At 44.2% G+C, this 12067-nt stretch overlaps 1 protein-coding gene across 6 annotated transcripts in view; it reads left to right on the forward strand.

Moving 5' to 3' along the window:
• The window catches only part of LOC106571274 (unconventional myosin-VI), a 126072-nt gene that overhangs the window by 33416 nt on the left and 80589 nt on the right, over positions 1-12067 (forward strand). For 5 of the 6 annotated variants that reach the window (XM_045695626.2, XM_082961709.1, XM_082961711.1 and 2 more), the window contains exons 2-5: positions 4101-4221; positions 8433-8502; positions 8784-8857; positions 9614-9743. In XM_045695626.2, coding sequence (XP_045551582.1) covers positions 4105-4221; positions 8433-8502; positions 8784-8857; positions 9614-9743 — 391 coding nt within the window. In that variant the 5' untranslated portion in view covers positions 4101-4104. Of the gene's footprint in view, positions 1-3590; positions 3708-4100; positions 4222-8432; positions 8503-8783; positions 8858-9613; positions 9744-12067 lie in introns of all 6 variants that reach the window. The other variant, XM_082961710.1, reaches the window with a different exon arrangement.

A 12067-nucleotide genomic window follows, 5' to 3' on the forward strand; every position in this document is an offset into this window, starting at 1 on the left:
GGCATGGAGAGTTCCATGTTTGAATGGATGATGTGATATTTGGGGTATTATTGAATTTGACTTATTTTAGGGTGATGTGAATAGCAAAGACCCTGTCAGCTCTTGGTACAGTGCTGAATTGTTATAGAGGTTATTATGATTGTCGGTCCACATTCAAAACTCTCCAGCTTAATGAAGTTTGTTCCACTTTGATTACCAGCCAAAATTAACTTTAAGATTGCAGGCAAGCACCCATGTAGACTACTTGTATCGTTTGTTCTTGTGGCCAGTAACATTGTGAATAGGCCGAGACATCATTTGGTTGGCTTTACTAGTTTTCCTCTGCTTGTAACAAGAAAATATGTTCCATTATTATTTATGATCTCACCCTTTTTAGTAGGTTAATAGGATCAGCACACCCCTTAGTGATGTGAAAGTAGCTTAAACACAACCAGGCCTATTAGTTTGTCAATTCTGGAAACACAGTCTGTACTAATGCTCATTGTCAGTGCCAAGTTGATCAGGCCCTAGCTATTCCATTGTTTCACACGAGGGAAAACCCCTGTGGAGTTACTGAACAAACTAGGCTTAGTCTGACATTTCACTCATTGAGTTTGTTTGCTTTTAATATGAGCATAGTTATTTGAGTGTCAGTGGCCCCTGTATTTTAATGTGGCGCGTTTGTGTGGGGAAAGAATAAGGCGATTGTGGTGTATAGTAAGTGATTCCCAAAGCTTGACCTGAATAATTGATAATTGAGCATTGAGAATCACCCTTGAACCCAGGCTGTGTCAATCAATCAATCAAATGTATTTATAAAGCCATTTTTTACGTCAGCCGACGTCACAAAGTGCTATACAGAAACCCAGCCTAAAACCCCAAACAGCAAGCAATGCAGATGTAGAAGCACAGTGGCAGGGAAAAACTCCCTAGAAAAGCAGGAACCTAGGAAGAAATCTAGATAGTAACCAGGCTCTGAGGCACTCAAGTGAAGCATAGATGGTCAGCAGAGTCAAATAATAATCAATGGTTGTAGCGGGTGCAACAGGTCAGCACCTCAGGAGTAAATGTCAGTTGGCTTTTCATAGCCCAGCATTCAGAGTTTGAGACCACAGGTGTGGTTGAGAGAGTCGAAAACAGCAGATCCGGGATGAGGTAGCACGTCCGGTGAACAGGTCAGGGTTCCATAGCCGCAGGCAGAACAGTTGATACTGGAGCAGGAGCATGACCAGGTGGACTGGGGACAGCAAGGAGTCATCAGGCCAGGTAGTCCTGAGGCATGAGGCCAGGGCTCAGATCCTTCGGGAGGGAGAGAATTAGAGGGAGCATACTTAAATTCACACAGGACACTGGATAAGACAGGAGAAATACTCCAGATATAACAGACCCTGCCCCTGATACAAACTATTGCAGCATAAATACTGGAGGCTGAGACAGGAGGGGTCAGGAGATACTATGGCCCCATTCGATGATACCCCCGGACAGGGCCAACTAGGCAGGATATAACCCCACCCACTTTGCCAAAGCACAGCCCCCACACCACTAGAGGGATATCTTCAACCACCAACTTAATACCCTGAGACAAGGCCGAGTATAGCCCACGAAGAGCTCCCCCACGGCACGAACCCGAGGGGGGCACCAAACCCGGACAGGAAGATCACGTTAGTGATTCAACCCACTCAAGTGACGCACCCCTCCTAGGGACGGGGTGGAAGAGCACCAGAAAGCCAGTGACTCAGTCCCAAAATAGTGTTAGGGGCAGAGAATCCCGGTGAGGAGAGGGGAACCGGCCAGGCAGAGACAGCAAGGGTGGTTCGTCGCTCCAGTGCCTTTCCGTTCACCTTCACACTCCTGGGCCAGACTACACTCAGTCATAAGACCTACTGAAGAGATGAGTCTTCAATAAAGACTTAAATGTCGAGACCGAGTCTGCGTCTCTCACATGGATCGGCAGACCACTCCATAAAAATGGAGCTCTATAGGAGAAAGCCCTGCCTCCAGCTCTTTGCTTAGAAATTCCAGGGACAGTAAGGAGGCCTGCATCTTGTGACCGTAGTGTATGTGTAGGTATGTACGGCAGAACCAAATCGGAGCGATGGGTAGGAGCAAGCCCATGTCATGCTTTGTAGGTTAGCAGTAAAACCTTGAAATCAGCCCTAGCCTTAACAGGAAGCCAATGTAGAGGAGCAATATGATCACATTTTTTTGGTTCTAGTTTCTAGCAGCCATGTTTAGCACTAACTGAAGTTTATTTAGTGCTTTATCCGGGTAGCCGGAAAGTAGAGTATTGCAGTAGTCTAATCTAGAAGTGACAAAAGCATGGATTAATTTTTATGCATCATTTTTTGGGCAGAAAGTTTCATATTTTTGCAATGTTACAAAGATGGAAAAAACTGTCCTTGAAATAGTCTTGATATGTTTGTCAAAAGAGAAATCAGGGTCCAGAGTAACGCCGAGGTCCTTCAGGTTTATTTGAGATGACTGTACAACCATCAAGATTAATTGTCAGATCCAACAGAAGATCTCTTTTTTTCTTGGGACCTAGAACTAGCAACTCTGTTTTGAGTTTAAAAGTAAAACATTTGCCACCATCCACTTCCTTATGTCTAAAACACAGTCTTCCAGGGAGGGCAATTTTGGGGTTTCATCGAAATGTACAGCTGTGTATTGTCCGCATAGCAGTGAAAGTTAACATTTATGTTTCCGAATTACATCACCAAGAAATATATAGTGTAAACAATAGTGGTCCTAAAACAAAGCCTTGAGGAACACTGAAACGTACAGTTGATTTGTCAGAGGACAAACCATCCACAGAGACAAACTGATATCTTTCTGACAGATAAGATCTAACTCCAAAAGAATGTGGTGATCGATGGTGTCAAAAGCAGCACTAAGGTCTAGGAGTCCGGACAACCTAAGGTCCTGGGACCTGGACAAACTCTACAGATTTGTGTCTCAATTCTCGGTCAACAGACCCCTATCTAGAACAAACTCTGAATTGGAGAAACTTTAATGTGGGCATCCGGCTCCAGTGTGTCGCTAATGTTACGGCTGAGAATTGCCAGGCTCCTTAAGATACTTAGGTGCCGATACGATATGTATTGCGATTTGATACTGCGATTTATATTCCGATTTAATGTTCCAAACATATGGCTCACTATATGTCTGCTGCAGAGAAACAAGAGAGCATGAGGAAGCTAGTTTTGATCCGTCAGGGAAATAGAAGTGCTGAAAACATGTTGGCTCACTATTTAAAAAGAAGATGGAGAACAAGCTATAGGATGGGTAATTTGCAGAGTTTTGGCGCAGGTACAGCGGACTAGGGCGGTATCAAGCAAGAACAAAATATTGTTTAGTGCAAGGGCAAAACAACTAAACATGCATCCCTTGGGGTCCCCAGGACCGAGTTTGGGAAACGCTGCTCTATGGGGTATTACGTCAGAGTTGTTTTGGCCCAGACTTAGGCCTACACATTGAAGTAGTTTGTGGCCTGTCTGTCGTCCCTTTAGGCGATTTGTGTTTTTTATGGATCACAACAGCCTGGGGTGTCTGCAGATTTCCCTGAGGGGTTGTTAGGCTGCTCATTCTACTGTATTGTAATCTCACCACAGTAACAGGATCAGCTGGTGGTTGGACTCAACAACATGATTATTGGAGACCTGGCCACAGCAAGGCCCAGGAGAATGTGTTTAACCTGAATCTGCTGGTGTGCTGCTCATCTGCTTAGGGTAGGCTACAAATACTCTACAATTAGTGTGCACCCCAAATGCCCCGGGCAAAAGTAGTTCACTATAAAAGGAATAGGGTGCCATTTGGGTATAAGTCTAGTGCCAGTGATGAAATTAAGCAAACACCCTGAAAATAGAATTTAGAAATATAGGCTATTCAATTTTAAGCATACTGGGAGTATTAACCATTCCATACACAGTTTTGTTTGATCTATTGTCTTAATATGTGTAGTGCTAGCCTGTACATTTTGTAATAACATTGTAGGCTAATTGCCCCTTGGGGATAAAGGATTTTTTTGGTTGTTGTGTGAATTAAATGTGATAACTGTTTGATGGCTTTAGGAAAGGAACCAGCCTCTAATGGCCCCATGTGTCTGTCCTCTTGTCTTGTAGTGTCATGGAGGATGGGAAGCCGGTGTGGGCGCCCCACCCAGGAGATGGGTTCCAGCTGGGGACCATAGTGGACATAGGAGCAGACAGCTTGACCATCGAGCCGCTGAAACAGGGGCAAAAGGTGGGTGATCACACACGCATGTTCAAAAACAGACGTCCATGATCACTAATATTTTCCACCCAGAGAATTGACATAATGGTGTGGTGTGGAGGCCACCAGTGAAACATCTACTTTAAAAACTCCAAGAGGCAGTTTTTAGATGGTACACTATAGATCAAGGGTGCTCAACTCTTACCCTACGAAGTCCGGAACCTGATGGTTTTCTGTTCTACCTAATAATTAATTGCAACCTAAATCAGTCCCTGATTAGAGGGGGAACAATTTAAAAAAAGCAGTGGAACTGGTTTTCGAGGTCCAGAGTTGCGTTTGAGGGCTGCAGATGGTACCCTGCAGACGGTACCCTGTAGACGGTACCCTGTAGACGGTACCCTTCAGATGGTACCCTGCAGATCAGGGATCACCAACTAGATTCAGACTGGCTCTAACCACAATAGAAAGAGGAGTGGGAGGCCCCGGTGCACAACTGAGAAAGAGGACAAGTATATTAGAGTGTCTAGTTTGAGAAACAGATGCTCACAAGTCCTCAACTGGCAGCTTCATTAAATAGTACCCGCAAAACACCAGTCTCAACGTCAACAGTGAAGAGGCAACCCCGGGATGCTGGCCTTCTAGGCAAAGTTGCAAGGAAAAAGCCATATCTCAGACTGGACAATAAAAAGAAAATATTAAGATGGGCAAAAGCACACAGACACAGGACAGAGGAACTCTGCTTAGAAGGCCAGCATCCCGGGGTTGCCTCTTCACTGTTGACGCAGAACATCCACTTTGTTTTTTCTTTGTGAACAATTGTAATTTTAAGAGTGGAAAAACGAAAACAAATCTAAAACCAGGAAAATAAAACTGAGAACATCATTTAGGAAAATATTAAACATATCATTTTATGGGGGATCACATTTTAAAGGTCCAACTTAGTTGTTTATTAACCATTCTTTTACCAAGTATATTGACAGACTACTTTCTCTTGTACAATAAGGACCCATGGGGAGAGAAGAGAAGAATGTGCCTATTTGAAAGCTAGAAAAAAAAAAATGTAGCTTGCGACGTGTTTAATTTTTTTAAAGTAGCTCTCATTCTAGAAAAGCTACAGCGGGCGCCCTATACTTGATACCCGACAGAGGGCGCCCTATACATGAAACCCGACAGAGGGTAACTTCCGACACCGGTACAAAATGAAGCCCCAGTATCTGAGGTCAAGTTGGCTTTCCCATAGAAGCCACCAGTCACTGCTATTTCACTTTTCCACTAGGCTAGATCATGTGTTACACTCTGTGCAAAGTTTTTGATGTTAGCCAAACCCAGTTTCTATGGTAGCTCATGCTTTCTTGTGTGGCTCTGTCATCAGCTGAACGTCCTCCTCAAACAATCTGTTCACTTAGTGTATTTACATCCGGCCCATAAAGCATGGGACTCTGTCAGATCCTTTATTATGAAGGAAGCTGTGTGCGCGTAACGGATGTGTCCATTCTCCGGCCCTTATGGCCAGTTCTGGGCCTTAACACGGAGTCTGAGGGGCACAATGTGTGTTCTGTCCAGCAGCAGCCAGTTTGTGCCAGTGTACGGTGAGCTCCCTTGTCACCCAGCCCGCTCATAGCAGCAGCGGCATACGCAGCCTGGCAGATCCCTGTAGGGGGACTTCAGGAGAGAGGTGTTGCTCGGTGCATGACACCACGTCACACTCACAGCTTTAGCCACAATGGCAGACTCTGTGGCCCACAGCATTAGGTAATGTGTTCCTGACTGGGACTGCGTCCCCAATGGCACCCTATTCCCTATACCCTATTCCCTATACAGTACACTACTTTAGACCGGAGCCCTGTGAGTCCTGGTTGAAAATATTGCACTATAAAGGGAATAGGGTGCCATTTGGGACGCTGACAGTTTCTGCACTGTTTCACTCTGCCTTGGTGTCGGTGAAAGAGCAAGAGACCGAGGGGGGAGGGATGTGTTTAAATTCAGGGGGCATTGCGTCATCCTCCTCCCCTTCCTTCTCTCCCTCTCCCGCTCCTCTAAACTTCAGTCACCTCACATGGCTCAGTGCTATAAAATCCTGCCAGTTTGGGGCTATTGCAGGAAAGAATGAACTAACTGTATGTCAGCTTGGCTTTTTCAACCTTGAGATTTTAAATCCCTCTTGCTGTGCCTCTTTATTTGGAGAGACTAAGGCCGCATCCCAAATAGCAACCTACTCCCTATATAGTGCAATACTTTCAAAAGTAGTGCTCTACATGGAAGAGGGTGATGGACTAGAGTGCCATTTGAGACACGGCCTAAATTGCTGGCCCAGCAGAGGCCAACCGGGCACTATGGCCCACAGGAGGGAGCTGAGGCCAACAGGGCATACAGGAGGGAGCTGAGGCCATCCGGGCCCCATGGCCCACAGGAGGGAGGTGAGGCCAACAGGGCCCACAGGAGGGAGCTGAGGCCAACAGGGCCCCAAGGCCCACAGGAGTGAGCTGGGGCCAACAGGGCCCTATGGCCCACAGGAGGGAGCTGAGAGCAAACAACAGGGCCCTATGGCCCACAGGAGGGAGCTGAGAGCAAGCAACAGGGCCCTATGGCCCACAGGAGGGAGCTGAGAGCAAACAACAGGGCCCTATGGCCTACAGGAGGGGGCTGAGAGCAAACAACAGGACCCTATGACCCAGAGGAGGGAGCTGGGGCCAACAGTGCCTCAAGGCCCAGAGGAGGGAGCTGGGGCCAACAGTGCCTCAAGGCCCAGAGGAGGGAGCTGGGGCCAACAGTGCCTCAAGGCCCAGAGGAGGGAGCTGGGGCCAACAGTGCCCCATGGCCCACAGGAGGGAGCAGGCTCTGGCTGACTGCATCCCATATGTCACCCTTTTCCCTACATAGTGCATTACTTTTGACCAGCGGTTAGGGCAGTGGTCAAAAGTAGTGCACTATGTAGGGAATAGGGTGCCTTTTGGGACGTATCCACTGTGTCTGGTTTGTTCTAGCTAGCTACACATCTCAGCCTATCAGACCCACTTAGTAGTCTAAGGTCTTATGTCAACCCACATGTGTTCCCCACACAAACTTCTCAAATATTTGTTAAACATGTTCATTTTTCCCTAGTGTAATGTCTGAATCACTTGTGGAGTGGTAAGGTAAAATGGCAGAAGGCTTTTAGCTGGTGTTGTGTTATAGGGGCTGGCCAGGAGAATGTCTCCTGGAAGCCAGCGAGCTTTCACTAACTTTGGTTAGCCTAGTAGTGCAGAAGAGAACTTACTGTATGTTTGTTCATAATTCTATAAACATGGATGTATATCCCGTAAATGCTTTAATCAAAATCCCATTACGTTGGATTAGTTAACTTTGGGATAAACTATGTATTTCTTTGTAGCTTGGACTTACCTGCCCCCCTTAGTTTGGACTTTTAACACATGTGAAAAATCAGAAGCATGTGACTGTGTTTTCTTTCAAGCTCCCTGGGAGGGAGGGAGGGAGGGAGGGAGGGAGGGAGAGAGGTAAAACTCATCAGCCAGACTACCCCTTTGGTTTTCTGTCACGCTAACTTGAAATCGCAATGTGCTTTGAGACGTGTTTAGGATTCTGAAATAACCCATAGTGTTTACCCTAAACACGTGCTATGAGTAACAAACACACACACCCTACTAACGCCAGAGTAGCTCCAGCCTCACAACACTTGTCTAGCTGTATTGTTTTTCCTGGGCCATGTATGTGTACTGATAACTGTAGTGAATATGGCGTGGTGGCTGTACTCTGCAGTGGAGGTGCTGACGAACGACCATGGGAGAGCTTCTAGCCAGCCACCACCGCACCTCTCTAGCTAGCTCCCAGATCCTCTTTCTGCCTCTCTCCAAATAATGAATTGTCCCCTGATGTGTCTCTTACTGCTGCGTACGCCAGGCCCTCATCCTGCTGTTGGTTCTGTTTGATTGAAGCAATGGCATCTGAACAGTCAGTATTTTTAGTAGCTCATTGGGAGTGCAAAAATAACACATTGACAGACTTGAAAAGACTCCTGACTTATATCATTAAAAGCAAGCACATTGATTGGAATCCAAATATACTTAATTATTAAAATGTTCTCCTTTCTCTCTCCTTTGGATATTGTTTAATGTTCTAAGCCACGTGAACTTGATGTAGTTGCCCACTCTTCAACAAAGAGAACAGCCTAGTGTCAGCATAGTGGCATGCTAAAAGTACAACAGACTAGTTGATCATCTGTCACCTCCATCTTGTTTTACCAGAGCTTTACGGCCCAGCTCAACCAAGTGTTTCCGGCTGAGGATGATGTCAACAAACATGTGGAAGACAACTGTGAGTTTGTTTTACCAAAAGTCTTCAGTCTCCACAAGGTTTTTGTTTCTCACCATCTCATAAAGCTACCCTAACTGACACCTAAGTGTTTTTACAGCACTATATGAAGTTATGAACTAAATTACAACCCTGAAACTGTTGCCCAACGCAAATGATTCCCCTGAGGATTGAGGAATTCCATTTTGTTCCATTTTGTTCTCATGTGTTTTCCATTTTGATCCATCTTCTTCTTTTGACAGTTGTGATTAGTCTGGCTTAACTTCAGATCTGTTGTTTTTCAGGTTCTTTAATGTACTTGAATGAAGCCACTCTCTTGAACAACGTCCGTGTGCGGTATAGTAAAGACAGAATTTATGTAAGTACTTTATAACAGACATAGCTATATCCTGCTGTCTGCCTCATCAATCTGGTTTAAACAGCTGTGTACCATGGTAAACAGGCCACAGGTTGAACCAGCATGAGTGAGTTCGATAGAACACCCACTCATTATCATGCTAAAGCCATGTCACTTCAGTCTCTCTGTGCCTACTGTACTGTATGTGTTGTGGTGGGTCCCCTCCCTCCCTGCTTCCCAGTGTGACAGGCGTGATGGGCTTGTCATTGTCACTCAGGGCTGCCTGTCAGGTGTCTGCTGGGAGGGAGGCACATACACACAGCTAGCTCTTGTCGTCACTCTCCCTGCTGGCCCCTGTGTCCACCCCAGGCTCGGGTGACCTCTATAATCAGCCAGGGAGCAGAACAGAGCCAGGGAGTGCTATCCTGTTCCCCACTGAACTTAATTAGGTCCTCTGAAGTGACAGGGGGGAGGCAGGGGGATGTGAATGCCAGCAGGTGCGGAGAACAGACCGGTGGGACACTTGTTTTCCAACAGGTGGCATCTAGTGGTTGCAGTGAGAAACTGCCTGCTTTGTCCTACGAAGTGACAATTCCTTTTAGCAGTGATGGGACTCAAGTGTTTTCTTAGGTCACTGAGAAAAAACAGGGTGTTATGTCAACACAAGTGTACGCTCCAAAAGCATTTGATATGAATTTTAAAGTACAGCGTCTCACTAAAAACAGATTCCTACATGTGTACTAGAGTATTTCTGACTTGTCTTTGTTTTTCTCCCAGACGTTTGTAGCTAATATCCTGATAGCAGTGAACCCCTACTATGACATCCCAAAGCTCTATGCTCCAGAGACCATTAAACAGTACCATGGGAGGTCCCTGGGCACCCTGCCGCCCCACGTCTACGCTATCGGTGAGAACTGGGAAGGAAGGTTCCAAACGGCACCCTATTCCCTGTATAGTGCACTACTTTTTTATATGGGCACTATATAGGTCAAAAGTAGTGTGCTATGTAGGGAATAGGATGCCATTTGGGACTTAGACACAAAGTCTCTGCCACTGTTGGGCTGATAATGTGTTACGCTTTCACATCTGTCCACCAGAGGGCAGTCTATAGTCATTTTCACATTATTCTCACTCTTTGCTTACCAGTGTGATTTAGCTACCTATTAACAGGGTTGGGGAGTAACGATTACATGTAATCTGAGCCGTTACATGTAAGGGATTGCAAAAAAACTAACTGTAATCCGTTATGTTACCAGCAAAAATATTGTAATCAGATTACAAATGCTTTTGAAAAAGTAGATGATTATTTCGAGGATTACTTTTAAATTCAAAAAGGATGTTTACAAAAAAAAACTTTGACACTTCTCTGTTTTCTCAATGACATTCAAATCGGCATTGAAAAAATATACAAATTTATGTTTGTTCCACCTGAGCGAGTCTGACCAGAGGTCAGAGACCCCTATGACGACACACCAAATGTGTTTGATGGATTTCGGGAAAAGAGCAGGAATGGACTTTTGTAGGCTACAGTCCAAGCTGTCTTCCAATGGTGCGACTATCCAACTTGAATAAACGCTTGGAGGTAAGGATGACAGCAGTGGTGTAGTCTACGGCGATAGAGATATCACTTATTATTGATATCTACATAGTGCATTGATGTGAATCACACTGCTGCTCTCTCATTTAGCTATTTGCACCTTATGGATTGTGGTTGTTGTGGATGGCTGTTCACAAATCTAAATGCATATTTGAACCCAATAATGGTTGAATTCAAGAAGTTTAACCTGCCTATCAATCATTGTTTTTGAAACCAGTTGACAGCCAGTGAAAATGCGCTCTTGTAGCAGCTGCATAGTGTGGATCCCATCCCAAGTCTTGCTTCTATTACTCTGTCTAATTCATGCTGATATAACATTTTAAAAATCCATTGGCCTGATGGACACATTCTCAAACTCGCACACTTTTGATAGACTTAAAGGAGCAATCTGTAGACGCTACATCCATTTTTGGACTTATAAATGATATATACATCCATTTATTCTTGAAGAATATAACTTATAAATGCCTGATGAGTTTAGTTCAACTGTCACACTCTATGAGAACCCAACATATAAGCTTGTTTTACCCCAACGTTTGTAAACAAAGTAAATGTAAACAAACACTGTATAGCCTGTATAGCCTTTGCATCCATATCTCTGTCTATTAATCTGAGCGGTTACATTTTTCGAGGCCCATCCCTCAGCTTTTTCCCAAAACAGAGGCGGGGCAGCCGTTTTGTTATTGAAACATTTTGTTATTGAAACAATAGGCCTATAGCAAATGCAGAATATGGCATACATTTTTTACGTCAATAGCACTTTTCAGTAGTGCTCAAAGCATGCCATTCCATTAGAGCAGAATTTATTTTTCAACTCAAAATAATGAGCCCAATCAGTCCTCCATGACAACATAACCATAAACAACAGAGTAGGGCTGGCTAATAAGTCCTTCGTTTTGGGGTCATGCTCAGGTAAAACAATTTGGCTAATCTATACTTCCATATTTCCAAGTTTTATTCTTGAAGATCAAGGGGTATAACATTTATTGGAATGACTGGAATTCTGATAGACTTTGGTTTTTAATGTAAAGATATAATTGTATTGTATTATTATATGTAGTAGAAAGCAATGGGTTAGAAGAAGCCTACATAACCAAACCATAAAGTAACATGCAACATCCATATATGGCCAGATATGTAAACTTTAACATTGATTTATCCTGCAAGCATGCCATTCCATGAGCGCAGCATTTATTTTTAAACGGATTGGGCTCATGTTTTTCAATCAATGAGCCCATTCAGTCCTCCATGACAACAAAATCATAAACAACAGAGTAGGGCTGGCTAATAAGTCCATAGTTTTGGGGTCATGCTCAGGTAAAAAAATGTGGTTAATCTATACATCCATATTTCCAAGTCTTATTATTGGAGATCAATAATAATAAAAAGCGATGGGTTAGAAGAAGCAAAATGTAACATCCATATATATGGCCAGCTACAGTATGTAAACTTTAACATTGATTTATCCTGCAATAGATGTCGTTCAATTGGTAACATACATTTTTGTATTCTTCTAATGCCTCTTAGGGGGAAAGTAATCTAAAAGTAACAAAGTGTAATCAGATTACGTTACTGAGTTTGGGTAATCCAAAAGTTACTGATTTTAATTTTGGACAGGTAACTAGTAACTGTAA

This window comes from Salmo salar, chromosome 15 (assembly GCF_965601325.2).
Source record: "Salmo salar chromosome 15, fSalSal1, whole genome shotgun sequence".
In the NCBI taxonomy this organism is placed as follows: Eukaryota; Metazoa; Chordata; class Actinopteri; order Salmoniformes; family Salmonidae; genus Salmo; species Salmo salar.